The sequence below is a fragment of the Somniosus microcephalus genome, chromosome 15, assembly GCF_052327205.1.
Source record: "Somniosus microcephalus isolate GS21.2 chromosome 15, FLI_Smic_1.0, whole genome shotgun sequence".
Taxonomy (NCBI): domain Eukaryota; kingdom Metazoa; phylum Chordata; class Chondrichthyes; order Squaliformes; family Somniosidae; genus Somniosus; species Somniosus microcephalus.
Window position 1 is genome coordinate 90,373,619 of NC_141001.1, and position 26,215 is coordinate 90,399,833.

A 26,215-nucleotide genomic window follows, 5' to 3' on the forward strand; every position below is an offset into this window, starting at 1 on the left:
GCAAGTACTGTAGCTAGATTTTTTAATTGCCAGCTCTGGTTTGTTATTATAAAGATATAATATGCTTTTGCCACTACAAATAATAAATGTAGGGAATGTTACAAACTATAGGTTTTGGCGACAAAATGGTTTTGGCAGAAAGAGATCTTACATCTGGTAGTTGCTAGGAAGAAAAAAAAACAGCATTACTAATCAAGAGCTAGCCGATGTGCTACCCAGTCATGTTTCAAAGAATGGAACTTTTGGAGCCAGCATGCGTCTGTGGTTTCTGCCTGGACATAGTTAGATGACTATTAAGATATGCATGTGCTTCTAATCAGTTTATCAGCCTCTGCAGTCACTTTAAAACCAAGAAGCTAGAGACAGTTCCTGGGTGTGGCATAAAAATAACATTTTACACAGTTGCAGACATGATAGTGAAATTTATCAGTACATTCCATCTTCGTCTTTAAAGTGCTAGAAACAGTTCCAGAGAAAAGCCATTCACGTACTGTAGACTGGCAAAAATATATCACCATGAAATGCAGGATTAAAAAGACAGGAATTTCCTGTACTCTTTGACCAATTAAACATTCAACTTCCTCTTAAGTTCCACATGGGTCAACAGCAGCATATTTTTATTATTACTGCATTCCATTCATAATGTTCTTATGCACCTAAAAAGTAAATTGAGGACTCAAATTTTAGCATGACACTGCATTTTTAATTTATGGAGCACTGTTTCTGTACCCCCTGGCAGCAGGAAGCTTGGATGCAATTGCAACCTCCCTTTAAACAGACCTAAAATGTTCCTTCAAACTAAATGCATTAGACGTGCCTTGCTGCACTCACTTGACATATTCTTCTCTGATCATGAGCTTTTCTTAGTCACTCTATTGTGTTATTTGTGAATTATTTGGGGATTGTGGTCTTGTTTTTGTCAAGGATTGGGTTTCAACTACAGTACTTTAAATTCTCAATTTAGAGCCCTTAATAACAAGAGGGTGAATTTTTCCCCTCAAACTGGATTCAAACCTTGCTTCTGGTGAAAAGAATCTGCTCTAAAGAGCCCCACAGTTGTTAGAAGATACATGCACTAATACCAATATTGAAAACGACACTAGAAAGCTGTAAAAAGCATTCTCTGTATGACAACTGTGCAGTGACTGGATGATACAATATTTGGATTCCCTTCTCCCATCATCCAAAAAAGTGCACTAATTGCATTCAGGAAATCAAGGTGCCCATCTGGACTTCGAATTCAATGTTCATAGTCACTACAGGAAGAAGTCTGTAAATTCTGACTTGAAATAGGTTTCTCTACAAAAAGCAGTAAAACCACAAGCTTTCCAAAGCAGTTTTAATGGGTAATTTTGTATAGAGCGGTTTACCAAAACCCTCTAAGTGACATTATTGCTTTCTTAGAGAGATCAGATCAGTTATTTCAGAACCTACACAATATATGCAAACGGTGCAGATGTGGGCCTTGCATCATTAATTCCCAGCACTACAACTACAGGAAACCGGTAGTGCCACATTCACATATCAATGCTTCATATTTGGAGACACCAATCTACAAGAGAAAATACTTCAAATCTTTGCTCTATTGAATGTGGCATGCTAAAGGAGTGATTTGCACTTAACTTGAATATTGTACTGCTAAAGATAAACATATTGCAAACAAGAACTTTGTTTATCAAAATGAGGGATGTCAATCAATGCTCCCTTTAAGCTGCGCGGCTACTTGGCCACGCAGCGTTCTGGGGCTCCCGCGCAGCTGGCTCTCCGGCTTTTAAATGGGAAAAACGACGCATGCACAGCATTTGAATAGGCCGTGCACCCCAAAAAAATTAAAAACGAACATTGATGTCAATATTCCTCTATATCCACTGGCAGAGCAAACACTCAGATAAAAGACTGCAATATTAAACGTGTAACATTTGAGTCATTACACTAGACACTTTGTCCAGTTCAACATCACTGGGCACTCCCGCAAGAGGAACTCAAGTCCCCTACAATCCAGAGTGCACCCTTTCTGCCAAATATCTAGGTAAATGATAGTGAGATCCAGGGATCATAATGGAGAACTTTGCTCTGTACGCCAACGATTGGAATGTATCATGTATTGCCACATGATTCGCTACTATTCAAAAGAAGGACTGGATATCTCCGCTTATTAGACCAAATATTCAGGCTTTCAAACCAAAATGTGGTTTTATTTGCATAAATCAGATGAATGAACAGTAAACAATAAAATTGAAAATGTATACTTCTCTAGCCACCTCTAGAAATAAAAATATTAAAGATGACACTTGCTTTCTGCCCAGACTTTAAAATATAGACCCACTTTTTACCCGGTTGAACACTTTGGGTGTTTTTCTACATTAAAGGATCTATGAATGCACAATGTTATTTTTGTTATAAAATAGGCTACTGTTTGAAATCTAGCTCACCTCTGCTGAGCTGGCCCTGGAACTTTTAAAACAAACACCCTTGTAGCTGTTGACTGCAATATTCTCAGTGACTGACACCGACTGTAGGTTGGCCTCCAATACAATTCTGAAATATGAGACGTCTGACCACAAACTGTCAAAGAGAACCACAGCCAAATAATGACCCTGTCTCCTCAAGAGGTCTCAAACAGCTGTCAATTAAAAGCCACTACCCCAGGTTTGTAGCCTATCCTTTGACCTACGTACAGGTGGCTTGGGACCACCCCCACATCCACCCTGAAAGAAAGGCAGTAGATGATTGCGCCTCTCAAATACACAAGACCAAAGAGCCATTCATCAATGCTGAATGCAGTCAATCTCTGGCAAAGACAGAAGATGCTCGTCATTGAATGCAATAGTTCCAAACAATTCACACCTTAAAATATGAACTATTCTCAGCCTCATCAATTGATACTTCCAAAGACCACTGCAGACAGCTTGTCTGGAACTGAACTAATTAGTTGTAAACCGCTTTAAGGATGTCCCAAGGTCGTGAAAGGCGCTATATAAATGCAAGTCTTTCTTTTCTTTTTAAATTTGTTTTCCATTGAAAAATCCTGAGACCTTGGTGTTAACCCCTTACAGGCTATTTCTAGCAAAGCAGAATGCAAATAAAATTTTAAGAGAAAAAAACCACATTTTTGTCCCAATACCTCCTGTCAAACTTTAACACAGGGTTACTATAGTTCACCAACTGATTATTGGTATACGGTTTGGTAAAAAAAACAGCGGTTTCATCCAGTCATCTCCAATCCACTGCATAAGCTTGCTCTCCTTTGCTTTTTTTTGCAGTTCTTCCTTATCCCATTAACCTGGTGCCACTTGGTCCTGTAGCAAATTTACGGCAGCACTGAAAACACTGAAACATGCCAACTTTCTTCATAAAATATGTGTTGAGGTGAACCACTTAAGTAAATTCTAGAAAGTTAGGAGGGAGTTAATATTTTAGCAAGCTGTAAAGAAGCCACAGGAACATAAAACTATTGAAGTTGATACTAAAATAAAAATTGAATGATTAGCGTAAATCTTTCAAATGTAAATAACAAGGTCCCTTTGACAATGTTGCCTGCAATTTCAGGTTTGTGGTTGCCAAACTAGAAACTTTTTATACTGTATACACTTTTACTAATTACATTCTTACTACTACATAAGTCGCGAAGCATTGGGCCAATAAGTGGCAAAAATTGCACATATTTTGCATTAACTGGTGGCCTTTAACAAAACACTCTCGGTAATTAGAGAGGTCATGGCATTTTTATAAAGCAGCTGGAAAAGCCAATAGTTTAATCCCATTATTACAATAGAAATTGAGATCAACCTTCAGGAGTTCAACACTGGGTTCGAAAGGGTTATTTATCCATGACATTCATGCTGCTTCCAGTAATGTGGTATTGGAAAGGAGGGCATTTTAAGAATGCATAAAACAGAACACTTGTATAGCAGACATGGTTTTTTCCCCCCTACTTTCTAAAACTTAATCCAATAGATTTTGTGATCCTAATAACAGTGTAAAACCTATAGCTTATCTGACCATTTCAATAATAAAGCTATTCCCTCAAACTATCCACTGGTTTCTATTAAGGAAAAGATCTCCATTGTTGGTATATACTGTCAAACTAAGTCTTTGCTGATTTCAGGATTACACAGTTACAAAATTCAATAATTATAACGACCGGTTTGATTTTGTTTGCAAATAATGTTTTAACATGCAAGGAGTAACAACTAATAGGAGGGCAGGTTTTGAGGATCTAATGTGCCTAAGAGAGGAGGGAAGGAAAGAAAAAGGATCACAATCACAACCTACTGATTACCAAGACACAAAGTAGAGGAAATGTTAAAACTATTGCACTTAATTTTCAGGTTTTATTTTTTTCTGAATTTGGGTTAAAAACAAAATGGAGCTAGCAAATACATGCTTTTTCCAGATTAAAAAAAGTTTGTAACAACTAAAATACTTGCAATTAATTTTTTTTTTTAATCTTCACAAAGCACATAAATAGGAGTTGATAACCATCATCATTGGCACCTCTGACTCCCCGCGGCTGCGTGCGTCATACAGGGAGTAAAGGGGCGCTGTACATTGATATCCCCTGTTGGTACAGCAAAACGAAGCACGCTCTGCACCAATAGGGAAAGCAATCGCCTGCACTAAAATATGCCATTACTGACATTTGTAGTAGGTTTTATCAGATTGGACTCTAATTTTGGAATTCATTTTTCGGCTGCAGGGGGTAATTATTAGGTTTAATCAGATTTAACCCTAAAATCAAAGAGTTTAATAACATTAGTGTAACCTGTTAAATTTAGCTAAAAACCTGCCTCTCTTTGTTAAGTTAAAAAGATTGAAGCTATAATGCATTTTTACTGCTAACTCATTCAAAACAGATAGGCTGCGAATCGTTAATGCAGATTGAACTATGAATCTTAAGTATAGGAGCAGCACTTTGCTCATTATAATCTTTCCCAAAAGATACCTATCACACAGAAAAATGTATAAATTTATCAAAATTAACAATCACAAATTAAGGCATTTAGAATATAAATCAATCAAATGTCCAGTAAATGCCCTGATGAGACTTGGAGAGTTAGGTACCTCAAGGCAACTCCTGTTTATTCAGCCTGTTGCAACCGACCAACACTACACTCTACTCCATTATACATCCGTTTTTCCACATTCTGGCAGCCCTCCAGAAGACAGGATACAACTAGCTGAGTGTGGGAGGCTCTTGTAGAGCAGTTCAGCCAGAATCTATTTATCATTCATCAAGGCCTAAGGGGCTGTATGCTTTTTCAGTGGGGATCCAGTAAAGTTTTCATCATGGCAAGACTAACTGATTAATTCACTATTGGCAGCATTAGCAAGTAAACCAACAAGGCTGGCAAAGAGTTTACAACAACACAAAACAATCATTATACAATCCATCAACTGTCAAAGCAAGCCGTCATACAGACACCATTTAACCTTCCCCATACAATATGACCACACCCTATCATTTCATGATATATTAACCATACAGCATTCAAGTATTTCTCCTACACCAATAAGATTATACTGGACCACTGAATAAACACTGACAAAAGAAACCATTCTCTCCATCCCCCCTCCCATTAGTTCTTTTTGGCACAACAAAGCTGAGATGATAAGACTGGAAGTGTTTCTGCCTAAGGCAGTTGCCAGGAACTGCCCAAGAGTCAGTGTTCATTTTCACCAGATTTCCACCTGTGTATGTGGGGAACCACCTGACCCCCAAGAAGGCCAAAACTTTTTTTTTATTCATTCATGGGATGTGGGCATCGCTGGCAAGGCCAGCATTTATTGCCCATCCCTAGTTGTCCTCGAGAAGGTGGTGGTGAGCCGCCTTCTTGAACCGCTGCAGTCAGTGTGGTGAGGGTACTCCCACGGGGCTGCTAGGAAGGGAGTTCCAGGATTTTGACCCAGCGACTATGAAGGAACAGTGATATATTTCCAAGTCAGGATGGTGTGTGACGGAGGGGAACTTGGAGGTGGTGGTGTTCCCATGCTTCTGCTGCCCTTGTCCTTCTAGATGGAAGAGGTCGCGGGTTTGGGAGGTGCTGCTGAAGAAGCCTTGGTGAGTTGCTGCAGTGCATCTTGTAGATGGTACACACTGCAACCACGGTACGCCAGTGTTGGAGGGAGTGAATGTTTAAGGTGGTGGATGGGGTGCCAACCAAACGGGCTGCTTTGTCCTGGATGGTGTCAAGCTTCTTGTGTGTTGTTGGAGCTGCACTCATCCAGGCAAGTAGAGAATATTCCATCACACTCCTTACTTGTGCCTTGTAGATGGTGGAAGGGCTTTGGGGGAAGTCAGGAGGCGAGACACTCGTCACAGAATACCAAGCCTGCTCTTGTTGCCACAGTATGTGTGTGGCTGGTCCAGTTAAGTTTCTGGTCAATGGTGACCCCCCAGGATTCGGCAATGGTAATGCCGTTGAATGTCAAGGGGAGGTGGTTAGACTCTCGCTTGTTGGAGGTAGTCATTGCCTGGCACTTCTGTGGCGTGAATGTTACCTGTCACTTATCAGCCCAAGCCTGAACGTCATCCAGGTCTTGTTGCATGTGGGCATGTACTGCTTCATTATCTGAGGAGTTGGGAATGGCGCTGAACACTGTGCAGTCATCAGCGAACATCCCCATTTCTGACCTTCTGTTGGAGGGAAGGTAATTGATGAAGCAGCTGAAGATGGTTGGGCCTAGGACACTGCCCTGAGGAACTCCTGCAGCGATGTCCTGGGGCTGTGATGATTGACATTCAACCACCACAACCATCTTCCTTTGTGCTAGGTATGACTCCAGCCAGTGAAGCGTTTCCCCCCCCCCCCCCCCCGCCCGATTCCCATTGACTTCAGTTTTACTAGGGCTCCTTGATGCCACACTCGGTCAAATGCTGCCTTGATGTCAAGGACAGTCACTCTCACCATGATGAGAAAGCTTCTCCTTTGGGTGCAATATTATCACTTAAATTCAAGAAACAATTAGATTTCTGAAGCACTTCTCATCCTGCCCGTCATATGGATACTCATCTGAAACTACGGGATCAGCTAACCTAGACATCAACTGTGCCAGTTACAAGAGCTGCACTGTGTCATTACACTTGAATGTTACACCAATATTCCTGATGTAAAATTAGTTCGCCAATTTTGATAAACTAAAACTTCAGGTTATAGGTAGTGGGAAAATTACAAAACATTTAACTGAATGATGCTAATAGTCAAGTTCAATAAATGTCTGAGCCTTGTCTACAAGCAGTTTCTACAAAAAAAAACTATTTAACCAGGGTTATATATTGAAAATAAACCATTTTTATCTGTAGGAGTATGGTTAATTTAGAGATAATAGGAAAAACATAAATCTGAACTGTTAAAACCTTTTAAGTAATAGGTGAGAGAAAAGAAGCAATAATCCTTTAATGGCAGGTTCTCTATTTCATCAGGCAGTTTCATCTTGCTAATGAACACTTTTCAAACAACCATCATCCATTTAAAACAAAAGATAATTATCCTTGCAGAATGCTAACTACATCTTCTGCTTGAGCCAAACTTTAGCCAGGCTATACTGATGAGCAATTATGGGTGTTCTCATCAACATCGCAGCAAATGGCTTTAATGAATACTGATCTTACAACAAAAAGGTATCGAGCACCAATAATCGAAGGATAAAGCTATAGATTTTCCAAGCTGCAGGATTTCCAGTATGGACAGTTCAAACAGGTGGTGGCGGTGCCGGAGGAGGAGGAGGAGGCGGCGGAGGAGGATTGTTCGAGGCAGAAGGTGGCTGAAGCAGGTAAACTGGATCCAGCAGTTAAGCGGAAAGGCTCTTACCTCCTGGGTACAGAAATCCTGGCCTCCCTTTAGTTGCCAGGTTTCTGGAGGCCCGGGAAACCCAGCCAGCCTGGGTTAAATTTAAAATGGTGGTTAATTCTGAGGCACGCAGCCTCATTAAAATATTTAAATGTCCAACCCGCCTCCTTCCAGTGGGTTGGTTGCCCGCTCCCATCCCTCCTCTGTTAAAACTGGAAGTGGGCGGGTTGGAGGGGGGGTTGAGGCCGGCTTTCAGATTATCAACATTTTCACATCCCATCCCAACCCAAACCCACCCGTATATGGGGGTTAAAATTCCCCTCAATGACACTGCGCTCTCTGATGACTTAATTGATAAATGCACTGGGCAGTGCCTTACTGAGCAGAAAGGTTCCGAGTGCAATTCCTGGGCTGTGCAGAGTTAGTTAATCTCTCTAGGTCCAAAATTGACCTCCGAACCCCTGGCTGTGTGAGGGGGGGGGAAAATATCAACCAATGCTTCCTCCCACTCCTAATCATTATTAGTCACGAGTGGAAGGTAGAGGCGTAACATCGGCTTTATTTTCAAGAGATGCAAGCAAGCAGCCACTTTTACACTGTCTGCTTTCATTCATGTGATATTGAGCAATGAAAAGCACTGCGCAGGTACACAGAGGGTGGTACGCCATCTTGAGTCGCAGAGATATTTATAAATTACTGAAAGAGCCAAACTAGTTAATTTTTTTTGGTATCTTTTTGTCAAAGGTTTCCACCAACTGAGTTTATGCTGCAGTCAGTTGACAATGTTGCACAGTCATCTCTTGTAGGTGGTTTCACACCCAATCCTCTGATTCACATTTGCCCACTAATACTGCATTGTTAGCATCACATTGGTATCCACTAGTACACTGCAACAACACCAAAACAACAGTTTTAAAATGACAAAGTACCACTGTGACCCAGTTAGGACACCAGTACTGAAACCATGGACTGCAGCCATGTGCCAATTTCAAGTTTCAAAAACAAATTGAAACTAATAAAACAGCCTCTGAAGCACAAAAGCATCTGACATTAAATTAAACCCATTGTGCTTTAAGTTAATCAAATAAAATGCAGCTTTTAGCATTAATACATACGGCTTCTACCAGTGATTAACCAGGTTGCTGTACAAAATCTAGATGCATGGCACCATTCAAATCACCAAACCAATGTCAGAGAAAAATGCATGCCAAGCAAACGTTGTGGAAACAAACTCCAAGCATGAAGCAGGCGACCGTTTGCTGTATAATGAATTCTCAGCCATTGTGATTCTGCGCCAATTTTTCATGGGAGAGCAAAGAAACAGTAGGACACAAAGGAAAGCAATAAAGTGTTCATAAGAGCCATCAATTTAACTCCATTTTAATATTTGAGTAATGTTTCTAACATACTGCAGCAACCGGAGAAATCATCGGCATACTTTATTTGCATAAGTTTGAAAATGTTGGCAAAAACACATTTAGGTCTCAAATAAACATCTCACTGCACAGGACTTGCTTATATGTGTAATGTTTATTTAATTAAGTTAGCTAGGCTTTCAGCTTGAAAAATGCAACCATGCCTGATTAACAAAGTTTTGACATTGCGGTAGAGGAACCAAAGGGTGGGGGGGGGGGGGGGGGGAGTGATGAGATTTAGAGATGGACTAAGAATTACTGAAAGGGTTATTTTTGCTATTTCAAATTGGAAAGCAAATTTATTCCTGATTTATAGCCCTGGTCACAAGTTACTAGGTTTACTTATTCTCTGAAGATGGATATTGATGCTGCATATATTTAATACATAAATTCCAGCCATGTAAAACTTAATTTCAAAAACAGAAGGCTGTGTGTCAGTTTGGACAAAAAAACAAATGTATTCCCCTCGCCCAAACATCAAATGTGCCTGCATGTATTCCACACTGGCTTGGTTTATTTGGATTCTTTGCCTTTGGGTTAAATCAGTGACCTTCAGTAGGCAATTCGACCCCTTGTCCCCTACTTTAAAATGCTGGTTGTAATGCAGACAATTCTATAGGTTCTGGTGAAATGTTTAGCACCGCTGTGTTGAACTGTAGTCCTAATGGTCTGTGGAGAATTTGTCAGTCTCATAAAACACATTTGAACAAAATCACATGCCTGGTCAGATACATCTTGCGTGATATATACTCGTCAATATACTTACAGTTCTTCAAGGTATGGGAGCTTCTGGAAGGAATCAGGTTGCAGCTCAGTTATGTTATTCATGCTTGTATCCCTGAAAAAAAAGTTTACAATAATTATAAACACATATACATTTAAATGTCAACACAAACACATTGTGCAGTATAAATGTTTTACATTTTCAACAAATGGAGTTATTTTTCCTCAGCAATTTTTTTTTAAACCAGACTCTCTCTTCTTGAAGGTACTGATTCCTTGCTGGGGTAATGTCCACCAGTGCCATCGGGTACCTGGCAACATAATTCACATGCACGATGATAGTATCAGACTATTCAACGGTGTAGCTTCACTGAGTTGAGCTCAGTTAACTCATTACAAATCAGGAACGGAGTGGCCGGTTTAGCTCAGCTGTTCAATGAATAAATTCGAATGAGTCTGGAGTTAGGTTTGACAAAAATGAAACTTCAGATGTTTGATGCCTCCACAAAGGCACCATTCTCAGAGCAGAGAGATATAAAATGACCTGGTTTTTAAGCAGCCTAACTAAATCAGAAAACCAGTCAATACTGTAATTAATGTAACAACTATTCAGGTTGGGCTCATCTGATTAACTTCTAGAACTCGCCAAGACTCAACAAAGGCAAGCCTATTCCATTGCTCCTTGTGCATTTTATATACAGATAGGAGTTTATAGCACAGAAGGCAATTCATCCAATTGTGCCTATGCTGGCACTTTGTTAGTGCAATCCAAAACTAATCCTAGTGTCCTATCGAGATAAGGAGATAACTGGGACAGATAGGATAAACTAAAGTTACCAGTCCCACATATCCTATATTCTTTGGTGCAGCATTTAACCAAGAACATTCGGCTACAAGTGATCTGGATTAAAGCCACCTTTTATGTTGAATTCATGTTGCTGTCTACAAACTGTATTCTGCAAAACACGCGTCCAGTCTTCTTTGTGGGCTGCTTAGGTACACACATCATGGAGTCTCACAGGTAAAATATATGTTCCCATTAAATTGCATGCAGCTTAAGATGCCAATCTAGATGTTATGGTTTAGAATTATTTAAAATTATGAAAGGTTTGGACAAATTGTATCCAAGCTTTTTTGCCATCTACAGAATTTAAGCACAAGGGGTCATAATTACAAATTAAGGACAACAAAGGAAGATAGGAAATGTAGGAGGAACTGCTTTACTAAAAGGGTGGGATGTGGAACAGATTACCAGCACAGGTGGTGGAACAAGAAACCTTAATGGGTTTCGAGACGGAACTAGACAGATTGTGGTCAACAAATGGGATTATGGGCCATTAGAAATGCACCAAGAGAATACTGTGGATAGGTGGGCCAAATTGTTTAGGCTCTGTTTTTAAATAGACCACTGCGCACACGCACAGGAAGAGAGAGAGAGATATTTATTAAATGACATTTGTTGTGTTGTAAAACTTCAAATTGGCCAGGTTCTTTACCCACAGTGTGGCTGTACTTCTCACTGTATGACAGAACATTTTACTGAGGAATTTTATCTTGAGGTATGGAACAGTCAGTACAGTTACACAGTGTCCTGGGGAAAGCTGTTTTTTAATAGTTTTACATTAATCCAATTTTATTACAACTCAAAAAACATAAAATGTTCCTTCCTTTAGTGTAAAAATAATTTTCCCCAAAAGTCAGTTGTACAAAGTAGTATTTTATATACCACAATACAATTTAACCGTATAATAAGCGCTACGGAAAGATATAAAGTTTTGAGCCAAACTATGCCATTGCATATGTTTCAATACATTGTGGGATATTCAGAGTCAATTCCCAGCAAGATTTACATTGAAATTGGGTATGGCCAAAAGTCTTGACCTTGCATGCATAACATAACCCTTAGTGTGGCATGACAAATACAATACTAAATTTGCTTACAGAGCCATGCAAATGCATTTATTAACCATGAACGAACAGCTTGAAACAATGAAAATACAAAGGTGAGGACTACAAAATATTTACAAAGTATTTACAGCACAGACAAAGTATTCGGCCCAGAATAGGTTGTTTTTGAAGGATTAAACTGTACCTTTGAAAGTTAAAAAATGGTTCTGTTCGCAAAAACACAAATGGCAATTAAAAACTGCAAGGACACCAATACATCCGCTGCCAAGAAAATATGTTTTTTTATTCAATAGTAAGCAACCTGCATAAGATGACGCTATATAATGAACACAGTATTATCAATTCACAGCTAATAGCATCTGAGGTAATAGCTTCAAGTGATTTAAGGAAAATCCTTTCAGAACCTGAATAGGCAAGTGCTTACATGCCAAGTAGGTAAAAAAGGATGTTCTACAGCAATCTACGTAGGGATCTCCCCACCTCTTTCCACTGAGAATGAAAGTAACTTATTTAATGTATAATGTTCTTTAGATCTGAAATAATGTAGTACAAAGTCTGACCAAAGTAAACTTAAATTTTAAAGTAGAATGTCATACTGTTAACATACAATGCTCACTCAACGTTGCCATGGTTGCAGGTTAGAGTCTATTATGACTAATACTCAAATCTGTACTGCTGCTGTCAAGGCCCAGGGTGGGGCATTTTCTGGCCCAGTTAAAGTGGCAACATTGCCTCAGAGATTTTTGTGTTTCAACACCTTTACATGGTCTCTGTTTCCAACAGGTTCTTTCAAAGCTAAAATTACTTTCACTTTATACCGATTTTTATTAAATTTTTGAAATGGTTCAAAAAGCAGTGTACAGTAATGCATTACATTACCAGCTTATCTGGCTAAATGCCCAAGGTATCCCACATAGTCACTACTTTTATTTATAGAACTGCAGTTATCAGGTAATCAAGAAAATGGCAGTATTTTATAAAAGGTTTGCTACAACTGAAGTTATATGGTATTAAAATTCATTACAGATGGCAAAAATATTATTTCAACTCCAGTGGCACTTATGGTAGAAGAAAACAAAACTTTCAAAGATCAAAAATCCTTTTCCACCAACAAATATATCACACACACACACACACACACACACACACACACACACACACACACACACACACACACACACACACACACACACACACACACACACACACACACACACACACACACACACACACACCCTTGTATTCTTGTAGAGTGCAGTAACTGGATAAAACTTTATATTTTAAGTGCCTTGGGACCTTTTACTACATATATTAAATGCAAGTTATTGTTATGGTACCATATTCTAAATACTATATTTATATATATGTAAACATTATTTGGTACTATATTCTAATAAATAAACATTATAGGTCACTACTGTATATTCTTCAGCACAGTACTGAGAGAATACTGCATTGTCAGAGGTGATGTCTTTTGGATATGAAATTAAACTGCGGTCTGATCAGCTTGTTCAGGTGGGCATAAAAGATCCCATGACACTTTTTCGAAGGAGACAGGAATTATCCTGGTGTCCTGGACAACACCCCTCAATCAACACCACTAATAGCAGATTATGTGGTCATTGCAAGGTCCAACAAACAGCAGTGAGCTCAATGTGCAAACTGGCTGCAGCATTTGCCTTCAAAACAATGACTGCACGTCAAAGATAGTTAATTGGCTGTGACGCATCCTGGGGATATGAAAAGTGTTATACAATATGAAAACTCTAACTTTACATCTAAACACATTGCTCAAATTAATTAGACTACAATATTTGAAGCATCTTCATTATAAAAAATTTGACAATTTTTCACCCCCTCTCATGAATTGATTAACTCGTGCTGAGGTATTTCTATTAGCTATACGCTGGTAACTCGTCCAAGTAGCCATTCTTGATGTGTGAGCCTACACAGAGAATTCTAGCAGCCTATTTGACCACTGGAAGGCATGAAAACTGATCCTGATCCTGTCCTCAGGCAACATCCACACCTATGCACTTTCCGACATGACTTAACAAATGGTGGTAATGAATGGGAACGATCGCCGGTTCTCCCATCCTTAGCTTGGGCACCTAGTCCAACTGTTGCGCACTTGAGATTAGTGAACACTAGTTAATTTTTAAGTTACATTAAAACGTAGCCAGAGTTCTATATAAAGTTGCAGCTTTTTAAAAAAATTAGTAATCACATCAGATCAAATGTTCTTTTCACATTTAACAAGGCTGAAAACTATTCAGAGTATACTATTTAATTTTAATAAGGAAAATGGTTTGTCCTACATGTACAATGTTTTAAATATTTTAATAACGTGTTGAGACATACTGAGCAAAGTGTCAAATAACAGCATGCCTGCAAAGAACATCAGAGATTGGCACAAGTTAAACTGCTGAAATCAACTTGCAATACAGTATGGAAGTTAAAATTCTATTGCACAAAGCAATAACCATTTTCAAAGGAAAAGGCAAAAACTTTGATTGCAGCTGCATCATTAAGTTAAATATAATTGATAATGTATTAAGATAATGCTGGACCTTTTAGAAGTAGTGACCAATTCAACCATTAAAGTAATTCCCCCTTTTTCTCCCTTCCTTAAAAAGGTGCGGACTCATGCTGGGGTATGGTTTCTTTGGTACCAGGAGATTTGCAGGAGCTTGTCCAAATAACCATTCTTCACGTGCAAGACTAGATAGCAAGTATCAGCAGATTATTCACTTAGATATAACAGCGTCCAATTCCAACCACACTGGATGTGCATGGGGCACTTGCATCACGCCACGTAGCACCCCACTACTTCCCTTGCTTTAGATCAGCTAGCTCCGAGACCTACCTGGTATAACCGACTCACCACCACACTAAGGTGGCACATTTACCCACTGCATCATCAGGAGAAAGTCCCTGGAGGGGAAAATTCTGCAAATAAAACCACTCAATCTTCACTTCTAGTTTATATCATGATATTACTGCTTTGTAACAACTTCGCTATTTCCACAATTTACCATTTTCTCATGCAAAGTGAAGACACATTTTTTAAATCAACTGTAAAAGGAGGTTGGGACTCGCCATGCTTGTATTAAAAAAAACACTTTCAACAAACCATTTAGAATAGTTATGAAACACTCCTTGGGAAGGTGTATTTTCATTGCCAAGATGTATTGTACAGCAGCAGTCAGTGGCTTAAACAGATAACTCATTTTAAAAAAAATTTCTAGGCTTGAAGGTGTTTGATCAAATGTCAATATCAATGCAATTACAGTAGTAGGACCAGCTTTCACAGAATCTGTAGTGTACCAACTTAAACAAAACTACACACACACCTATATAAATGCAAGTTCATAGACACTTTTTCCCCCCCTGTGGCAGATGGGTTATATAGCAAGAAAGTATAAATTTGAGTAGAGTAGAAAGAGCTTACGCTGCAGCATGCCAGTGCAGGGCAGTGTGAAAGGCCAGAAGGGTGTGGAGTTTAGCCAGTGAGAGTTCAGCTGAACACTTCTTTCTTTTTCTCCCCCCCCCCGCCCCACCCAACCCCACAATTTAATACTTGTGCAAAGTGAGCAGGAGGGATTTTGATTCTTGTGCCAGTTTGATGCTGGTGGGTGTGAAGGCTAACACTATCTACAATATTTAAGTTAGACACAGAGGTGTGATTAAAAAACTCAGTAAAACGCTGCTGGCAGGACAATTAAAACCTAGCACTGCAACAAAGTACGTAGTCAGTTAGCATTCACTGGGTAGTGTTTAGCCATTAGGTACCAAACCATATTCAAAAAATTCATCCATAGCAGGCAACTTTCATAAAATGAAGCATAAATCCAGTCCTCTCTGAAACCCAGTTATTGTCCGCATAATACTAATGTGTAAAAACTAATATTCGGACAAATTCAGAAATCAGGATTTAAAGCACAGAACCAAGTCTGAAGTTTCAATATTTGGATGAACAATGCAAGAAACGTTGAGAACTAATCCTAACTATTCTCTCCCCCTCTACTTGGATGCCAAAGATCCAAAATGTAGACATACCGCCCGACAATATACTACCATTACTCTGATGGGTTACTATTTTTTTATATATATTTATGCTGGTTGCTATTGCTTCAAATAGTTCCAATAAATGGAGAAAAAAAAATGGCAGGAAATCCAGGCTTAAAGTTTTTCCAATTGGAACGCTGACAGTAACCCATTTAAAATGAATGGGTTACTGCCGACATTACAACCAGCAAACCTAGACCTCGGTGCTTAGAATGAGAGGGAGATCTTCAGACTGTGCATACGCAGACAGCAGCTGCTGTAATTGCACTCCATAGACACACTATGTTAGAACTTCCCATACATGCATACAGGAAACTCTTTTTTATCCGGCACCGACGGGACCAGCGTGGTGCCGGTTGATCAAAAAGTCTGGATTACAGAGAGGTATACTTACCAAGGTACGAGAGCCCCGTACACGGCCACAGATGCAGGAGCTCCGTACACGGCCACAGATCCAGGAGTCCCTGTTGCACGGCCACAGGTGCAGGAACCCCAGTTACACGGCCACTAATATATGGTAAAACTTACCTGAACCTACTCCTGAATTTTGCCGGTTAAGAGAGATTTCCGGATATTTAGGTGCCGGTTAAAAAAGAGAGTTTCCTGTACTATCATTTACTTAATGATGTAATTGTCCAATTCAAACTAGTACAGATTCACAGTATTTGCCTCAACAGGTTATCTACTGTTTGATCAATTTTCTACCCTTCAAGTTGCACTTCACACTACCTTTAGTAACTTCAGTATATTCAATTTTGATTTGGATCATCTAATATCTGCTTGAAAATCAGCCAAGATGGAAACAGGAGGTCACTCGGTAGCCAACTGCAACTAACTCACCTGTGGAGCCGATAAGCATTTTTAATCTGGGAAGACAGTCGGGCAAATCGGAGGAACTTTGGCTTCAAATAATGTGACAGAAACAAAACTCACCAGAAAGTTTCTATTCTAGCTGACAACCAACAAAGGCAAACTCAAAATTCACACACCCACAGACTTGTATAGGTTGTATGCTAAAGTTGCAGCAAATAAAATTTTGGAACCTTACAACTTGCTTTCATATAGTACCTTTTACATTAAAAAACACCCCAGCCCAAGGTCCTTCACAAGTAGTCATAAGGAAACCAGACACCAAGCCAGGGGGGGATTTGGTGAGGCAAATTATGGAAAACTTGGAGCACAGTTCATTTCAAATGATGCTTACCGTTAATTGGATTTCTGATTTTGACCTTCAAATGTATGGAAACTGCTGATATATCAAAAAAATTGATCTCCGAGTCCCCAATGCACAATGGAGGTCAAGAATTACCAAACTAGACCAAAGCACATTCAAACTATAGGCTGTTCAAATGTCAATTTAAAATGTTTAATTATGGAGCATGCAAACTTGAGGGAAACACACTGATTTCACACTGCATTTGGATGCAAGTCAAACCACACTAATAGGAGGAGGTTTAACCTTCGATTATATGCATATTAGTTTTTTTTAAAAGAAAAACAGTACTGTTCAATTTCCACTGAAGCTTAATACAAACCAGTTATGAATTATAAAATTTGCAGTGCAAAATTACAGTAATTTGAACACATTCCAATAAAATCCATGTCAATTAAACTTACTGCAAGAATAATCTTGAAGTACCTGTTTTGTCATGCACTGACTGGTAGCATTTTGCAGTTTTAAAATATTTTAATGCTAATTCACACACTGCAATGTACACTACAGTCCCGATGGATAGAAAATAAACCAAGGAATGCTCCAGCAGCAAAACCCAGGATTACAATCTACAGCAGACACTTTTTAGCCTCTAGATTTTTCACAATGATTTATATAGGCTGCCTTAAGAGATGCTTGGAGTCCAGCCTGAAGATATTTAGTGTGTTACCAGCTGTATAGCTTTTCCTCCTTTCAGATCTCCTTACTCTGGAAAAGGGCAATAAATACACCCACAAGACTACTAATTCAGTGCTTCACAGAGTTATCACTGTTCAATTTGGAGAGTTTGAGCACAGGATTCAGGAGATGAAGAGTTGTACTTGGCAAAGTGCCTTTAGTGACTCCATTTTTAATAGGTGCCATCAGAGCAGAATTGAAAAACCTCGACGCATGTATATATAATTAATAAATATATGTATTTATTTACAAACAGATTGGTTCAGTAGGCAGAGTATGCAAGTATGGGTTTAGTATCTGTCTACCCTTAGAAGCCTCTATCCTTTAGACTAAGAAACACTACTATATCATTGGCTATTTATTCTGGAAGAAAAATTTCTCCCATCACAGGCCACCCACAATTATGCATCCACCTCCTCCAGCTGGAGTCCGGAACTGTCTAGACCACAGACATCTTAATAAGCACTGGCAATGTCACTCCATAGCTAAACCAAAAGCAGGAACAAGTATAGCTATTTGAATGATGTACTTAAAAATTAATTATACAGCAACCCCCCACCCCCCTCCCCAATATCTTCGTGAGTGAATGCATATGGTGCAGCACTAAGCGAGACAATAAAATGTCCCAGGCCTGTGTTGAGATGGCCATCTTAACTAACTGGGTTTAGGATAAGGGGCAACCAAGGTTTTGACAGCAGCCCCTGCTGGACATGCAGGTGTAGGCAAGCCAAGTGAGGACAGTCATGCACAGCTATGAGGGCCCCATCTAAAGTCAAATGGGTTTGTAGCCTTGGCATCGGGCCAACAGTTGAATGTGCTTTTCTCCTCATTTAACAACTTAAATATGACCATCTCTATATGACCCTAAAAATGTAAACACATTAACAGATAAAAATACCCATTACCCATATCAGACACCACACATAAAGGTCGACAAATCTCTACTAGTTAAGCCACAAGTCTTAGCTTTCAGAAACCTGGGAGAGGAATTGATAGTTGTAATAAAAAAGGTACAACTGTAAAACAACTGATTAGAATTAATTTATGCCAATTAGTTTAAGAAAATCAGTACAAAATGCTCATTGTTTATTTTCTCAGAAGTTAAAGTTGAAAATGAAGCCATTTCATAATGTGAGCCAAGTCTTTGGGTTTTGTTTTGGGAACTGCATGTTAAATGGGAAAAAAGATACCCTTCCTTAACTTTTTCATCTTCCAAAAGCTATCCAACATTGGTCCAGCTAAGAAACAAATGGACAGCTTTGCAGAATTCTTAGTCACAGCCAATTCGCTTACATAGGAAGCAATTTAGTACAGCCTGATTAAAACTGCAGCTGTGATGAGGTATCATTAGGTTTTCAGTTTCATTGAGAAGCTGCTGCGGGTGCTCCAGCATTAATTAGAGGCTGCAGAACGAGGAGTTTTTTAAAAATCAAGGGATACAACTATTAATGAGAAATGCAATGACTAATGAACTTTGGAAGTTAGCAGTATGAAAATACAGCACAGCATTTCACCATCTGGCTGGGTATGCTATGCAATTGTATGGAGGCAGCAAGATTTTGTGCATTATCTGCAGGAATACCAAAAAATGTCAATGTCAATCATCTAATAGGATATCAGCACTATAAAATAATCTGTTCATTTGGTCTACATCATATTCCAATATTACAATCACATGCTCATTTCTATTAATGGCACATACAGAATTTGATGGAGACTTTACATACAGCCATTAAGTTAAGAGGATTTTTTTTTTTTTTTTTAATTAAAACTAAATGGTTTTTCCATGATCCAACAACGATAATATTCAAAGCGACTAAAGATAATAAATCCTTGTTAGTTTCTCGGTCGATGTCTTTTCTGCTCCAATGACTACATTTTCCACAGTTGGTGAAATATCCTTTTTCCTTCACCAAGGGTTTCTTTCGACAGTTGAACTATGTCTGCCACATTTCCTCGGGTCTTTCCATCTGCTGCTACAACAGAATCCACATTCACCAAATCATCTTCCATTATAAAGAAAGATTTGCATTTACATCTTCTTAGGCAGTCCCTCGGAACTGAGGATGACTTGCTTCTCCGAGTTCTCAGGTGACTGATTATAATAATAATATAATAATCAACTTTATTGTCATTGTTAGTGCACAAGTGCAGTACAACGAAATGTAGGCTTGCGGCTCCCGAGAGTGTACATTTAGATTAAGACATTTAAACATTCAACATACATTTGGCTTATAATACATTAACACAAACATAACCATGATAAAGTGCATTGGCAGATGTGCAGGCTTTAGAGTTTATTTGTGGAGTTCAGTAGGATGACAGCCCTGGGAAAGCTGTTCCTAAATCTGGTCGTACGGGTGCGAATGCATCTGTAGCATCTCCCAGATGGCAGGAGGGCAAACAGACTGTGGCTGGGGTGTGTAGGGTCTTTGATGATGGTCCGTGACCTCCGTAAACAGCGTTTCTGGTATATGTGCTCTATGGTCGGTAGCCCAATGCGGGACCTACAGTTTCTGTCACAGGTGGGGCAGACGGTGGTTGAAGGGGCGGGTGGGTGGGGTGCTTGGGTTGACGTGCGCTCCTTGCGCTGGGCTTCCGCTTGCTCCCAGCGAAGAGACTCGAGGTGTTCGGCGCTTTCCCAGATGCTTCTCCTCCACTTTGTGCGGTCTTGGGCCAGGGATTCCCAGGTGTTGGTGGGGATGTTACACTTTTTCGAGGCTTTGAGGGTGTCCTTGAAGCGTTTCCTCTGCCCACCTGGGGCTCTCTTGCTGTGCCGGAGCTCCGAGTAGAGCGTTTGTTTTGGGAGTCTCGTATCGGGCATGCGGACAATGTGACCCGTCCATCGGAGCTGATCGAGCGTGGTCAAAGCTTCGATGCTGGGGGTGTTGGCCCGAGTGAGAACACTGACGTTGGTGCGCCTATCCTGCCAATGGATTTGCAGGATCTTGCGGAGGCAGCATTGGTGGTACCTCCCCAGTGCTTTGAAGTGCCTGCTGTACATGGTCCATGTCTCTGAGGCATACAGCAGGGCGGTTATCACTGCTGCTCTGTAGACCATGAGCTTAGTGCCAGGTTTGAGGTCCTGGTCTTCAAACACTCTCTTCCTCAGGCGACCGAAGGCTGCACTGGCACACTGAAGGCGGAGTTGGACTTCGTCGTCGACGTCTGCCCTTGTTGACAGTAGGCTCCCGAGGTATGGAAAGTGGTCCATGTTGTCCAAGGCCTTGTCGTGGATTTTGATAATCGGGGGGCAGTAATGTGTGGCGGGGGCAGGTTGGTAGAGGACCTTTGTCTTACAGATGTTTAGTGTATGGCCCATGCATTTATATAGCACCTTTCACGGCCTCAGAATGCCCCAAAGCACTTTTACAGCCAATGAAGTACCTTTGAAGTGTCTGGAACATGATCCCACAGCCTAGCTGTCTTCCCCATCTCTCCCCAGAAGGCCCGTTCTCTCGCCTTATTCATTCTTCCACTACCCACATCCAGCATATGGGGAATCATTTTAGGTCATAATCGCCTTTATATAATATGAATGCCAGTATTCAGGAAGAGTTGACCTTTACGCTGGCACTTGCTTAGGTTGGATCCGAGGAGACTAGTGGTTGAGAGCCAGGTCCTGGAGGTTTATACTACCAAATCCGACGCTTATCCTGGTGGCAGTATCGCAGAATCATGAAAAACTGGTCCAGTGAATCTGCCACTGGGAAAAGGGAGCCAGGTTTAATAGTGTAAACACTGAGCAGCTCACTGATGTCAGATTGCCAGAATCCAACCTAAACAACCACCAGTATAAAAGCAGCTAAATTCTCATTTCAATTCCATGCCTCAGGGTAGCGCATCTATCAGTAGCTTTTTCAAGATGCCTAACTAGATCAGACAGTCTGCATATTATCACTCTATTGTGCAGGACACTGCTGGGTTTTTTCTACTCCCATTAAAATATTTCTGAATAGTTTCAAGTATAAAAAGCTCCCGGTGTGACGTTTCCATTGGCCACATTGCACATCCTTTAGAGTAAAGAATCAGAATGAGTGTCTGCTATGCATTATGGACTCATCGCCACTGTGAATTGGATTGAGATTATACAAATTCATTTATGTACATACTCCATTCACATTTTTTTTTTTTTTTTTTTAAAAAGCATAATTTTTATTTTATAGAATTTCTTAGACCAAAGGTTAACAAAGAAAAAGCACAAGAAAAGGCCACAAAATCCATAACTTCCATAGATTGTGTAAAATCCGTCTAAAACCTTGGCTACTGCTACCCTTCTACACTCTAGCTGCAGACTTATGTCCTGCAGATTTGATCATTTCAGTCTATACATATTCCTAGAACTGCCAATCTTGTTTCCAATGAGATAATTATCTTTCTGAATCACTTTCTTTTTTATTTGCCATTTTTCCCTCTCCCCTCCTGAAGGCATGGACTCCTTGTTGGGATACAGCTCCATAGTCACCCGCTGGAACTTCTCGTAACTTAAAACCCTAAGGCACAGAATCAGCCTTATTGATCATATCACCCTTCTCGTTGATCTTTTTGAAAGTAAAGTGTCCAAAATTGCACACAATATTCTAAATGTGACCATGTCAGTGATCTATACAAGGTCAAAGTGAGTCATGACTTACTAGTCCACACCTCAAGGGCGTTTAATTGCATCTGATCAGTTCTGCATGTTTAATACTGTATAGTATATAGAGAAATAATTTCAGCAAAAGAAGTTATTCAGATGCAAGCCATGAAGGAAATAAGATACTGTATTACATTGGACTGCCAGAGGTTTTATGGGTCTGAATTTGTCAAAGAAAACTGGTACATTTCAGGAATGATTATTGGAAGGAATGGCCACAATACTTCCTACAGCAGGAGAAGACAGAGCTGAAACTGTCAGGAAGCTGCTAAGAGACAGGATGTCAGCTGTCACCACTAAAAAGACCACATTATGCAGAGATTGAATCCATTAGCTCTTTGACCAACTTTCTCACAATACTCATATACCAAACTTCTCTCTCTACCCTATTCCGGCCCCACCCTCCTTGTTAAAAAGATACATTGCCCCATGTTTATTTTATTATAAATTAAAATGTAAAAGGGATAGTTTGAAATAGTTTTTTTTTAAAGCTATCTCACAAAAACTTTCATTTTGATAGTATCCAGTGCATAACCTCCATTGCAAGAAGCCAAATTTCAGAATTTCTCAGACCCTAAACAGTGGTTTAAGAACTCTCTCCCCTTCCCCTTAAAATTTACTTAGTACAAAACTGGGCATGTCCAAAAATTGCTTTTGAAATCAAACACCTCCTCCACCGCCCCCAATAATTTTCTTTGCTTCTGTCCTAGAGGCATTGGTGTGGACTGGTTCCACAGGCGCCAGCTACCCTCTAGTACCTCATCTAAGTAGCCATTATTCATTTGTAAACTTGGACGAGTGCTGCAAATACAGTACTCGACTGTAAAGGGCATCACAGATGTTCTTGATCCTTTCCTCACCGATATCCATTTCCTACAAAGGATTTTCCCCTCCCTAACGTAGGAACACGAAGGTCAGTTGTAGCACCCTTACTGAAATTAGCTAATTCAGCACACAGCCCTTTGGCTAACCATCAGGGAAACGCCCCTTAACTTTGGACAAAAAAATCTTCCAGTCCAAATAAGCAAAGTCAATGTTTTTGCAAAAATTTCATATGAATGATCCAGCATGAAATTAATAGCTCAAGGACCCAAAACAGCTCCTTAATGATAAACAGACATAGTAATGGCAGTATAACAGCTCTTTGTTTACCCTCAAACTGGAATCATTTTCTCATCAGTTGTATAATAATCATGACATTAACAGTCACTTCAGTTTTCACTAGTTTCTATACATCAAATAGCCTTCCACTGGTCCCTTAACATCGAACTGCACAAAGCTTTACAAGGAAAACATCTTAATGATTCGCTCACATTCCCGACTAAACCTAAAATGGTTGGAAATTTCTATTTACCTTCAGTTTAATCTCCCATGCTTGCAGCTGCCCATAGAAATAAATGCAATAATTGGCTTCTTTCACCTCTGTTAGCCCAGAACAAAAGTGTCATTCAGTTTAAATTTACAAAATGCACCAATGGATGGTCAACTAGCAGAACCAACAGGGTGGAATAACAATAACTCTGTAGCATTTTCTTCCTTCTTTTGTTTAGCCTTTCAAAGCCGTTAATTAAGACTTACACAATGCACCCCCCGTGGGTTTTTTATCTGGAGGCATTACACGCTTGTAATTTTTAATATAAAAAGAAAGTTGAATCTCGAGACAGACATGCTAAATTATACAGCATCAAGATTCTTCTTATTTTGAAGAAAAACCACGTAAACTTGCACGGCTTCAGCAAAGAACAGAATTGTTTATTCCACACGACGTTTGGTTGGGCTTTCTATTTATTTCATTATCCTGAAAAACCTTGGATTCTTCCTTAATGTAAGCAGGTGGAATTAGGAGGCAGCAGAAGGGGCCCAGGACAGGAAAAAAGGCTACAAAATAAAGACAAATCTGTAATTTAAACTCCAACTTTTGTCTTGACAGATCCTAGACCATTTTGGCAAGAACCTGACTGTTCCGTTTTTTCTTTCTTCATGATGAGAGACTGAGTGACAGATTAATGTGATTGCTTCTTTTCATGGTTCACTGGGGGTGGTTTTGGGGGAGGGTGCTAAACAGGAACAAATGCCTAACAATGCGCTCATTCTGAGGAGTAATTTTCAATCCGTCAAAGAGTAATCTGGCCCCATTCTATTGTAAATGTGTTTATTCTGTGGCAAGCAGCGCTGGACCTGTTTCCATGCAGCAGCATGACAGTAAGATGGAGAATGCAGGCCACAAAACTCCCAGGCTCCTTCAAAGGAGCCAACATAACAATCAACCTCAACATAACCTTTTTTGTATAGGAATTACTCCAACTCCAGATCTAATCGTGCATGGCTTTCTTAGAGGCTTCTGTACATTTCCCTCCATTGGGTTCACTACCATTTCTGAGTCCTTTTAGCAAATTCAGCTATACACACAACTGACACCCCCTGCACACTTTATTCCATTAACTTGTAATGCTCTTTTCAGAAGCAACAAATCCTATTACAGTAACATCTTTAAGAGACTTTCAAATACTCAAATAAGTTTAGCAAGAGGCTTAGGGAGACTGGCATTTAATACAACAAGAGGTCTGTGTGCATGATATCAGTTTCCGTCTGCTTTTTATCTTAACCAACTGTTTTGGCGCTTGCGAAAGGATTCCCAAAAATAAGCTATCTTCTCGTCTGCTCAGCACTGGCTACACGGCAGCTTTTATTACTGTTGCACACAATGGAGTTAACAACCAGACATACTGGACAATAGATGTTTTACTATTCTATCAGCAAAAAGCAGCTCAACTTCCCCCACCTCAAAAAGTTGTTATTTGACATTGTGTTTCAGAAAAGTACTGTACACCAATAGAGTATTTTAGAAGCACTTTGAGTACAAGATTCAATAGGGAAAAGGGGGGAAAAAAGTTTACAATCACTCTTTACCATTTACTAATGGAGTTTGTAATTTGATATACTGCAATTAGTTCGAGCAGTAGAACCTCAGGGCGACTTCAAGGACTATAATTACATGGGGAGGGGGCAGCAAAGAAGTAATGCTAAACCAATAGTTAAATTATTGGCAAGGAGGATTTTACTTCCTTTATAATAGCTGCCAAAGAGTTATTTTTCATCAAAATAAATATGGTCAATAAGTTGAGAGCACCGTGAAACTTTATAGTATTGGCACTTGAAATAGTTTGAGAGAAGACAACTCAAATGTAATAATGGACACAGCAGCCAGTTTCTCATGATTCAATGCAGTAAACATGCTATGTGCTGCAGCCTTGAACTGGGCAATGTGGTGCAATAAATCAGGAAGACGCCATTCAGGCTGTTCTCATTACCTAATGGTAGGACAATGCACAGCCTCATTCCAACACACGGTTTTTTTGCCCCCAGCTTCCATATGATGGCTGTAAACTAATTAACACCTACTGTAGAGAAATAAGCAGCCCTGCCCACATTGCTAGCAATAACAAAACAGGAAGAAAAAGGTACTAAAAAAAGGAGGGGTTGGTCTGGCTTATTTGACAACCTTTATTTTCAATAAATGAATGATGGTTCTACAGCTATGGGTATCAACGTTACCCATGCCTGTGTACATTGACAATTACCTGAATGTATATCCTTTACAGGCGTGGAACAAAATACCAGAGGATCTAATATATTGCCTCCTTTGCACGCCACTGACAATTCCACATATTTTAAAATGTCTTCACTCAGCAAACATATTACGCATCAAAAGCTAATTTTACAGACTACAAATTGATGTAGCTGGGGGAATTTTGTTTTGTTGTATTTATTATGTATTAATATG

General features: G+C 39.7%; 1 protein-coding gene across 2 annotated transcripts in view; it reads right to left on the bottom strand.

Moving 5' to 3' along the window:
* Nucleotides 1-26,215, bottom strand: part of lgr4 (leucine-rich repeat containing G protein-coupled receptor 4) — a 122,878-nt gene that overhangs the window by 86,846 nt on the left and 9,817 nt on the right. For both annotated transcript variants that reach the window (XM_086008117.1, XM_086008116.1), the window contains exon 2: nt 9,972-10,043. In XM_086008117.1, coding sequence (XP_085864243.1) covers nt 9,972-10,043 — 72 coding nt within the window. The remainder of the gene's footprint in view (nt 1-9,971; nt 10,044-26,215) is intronic.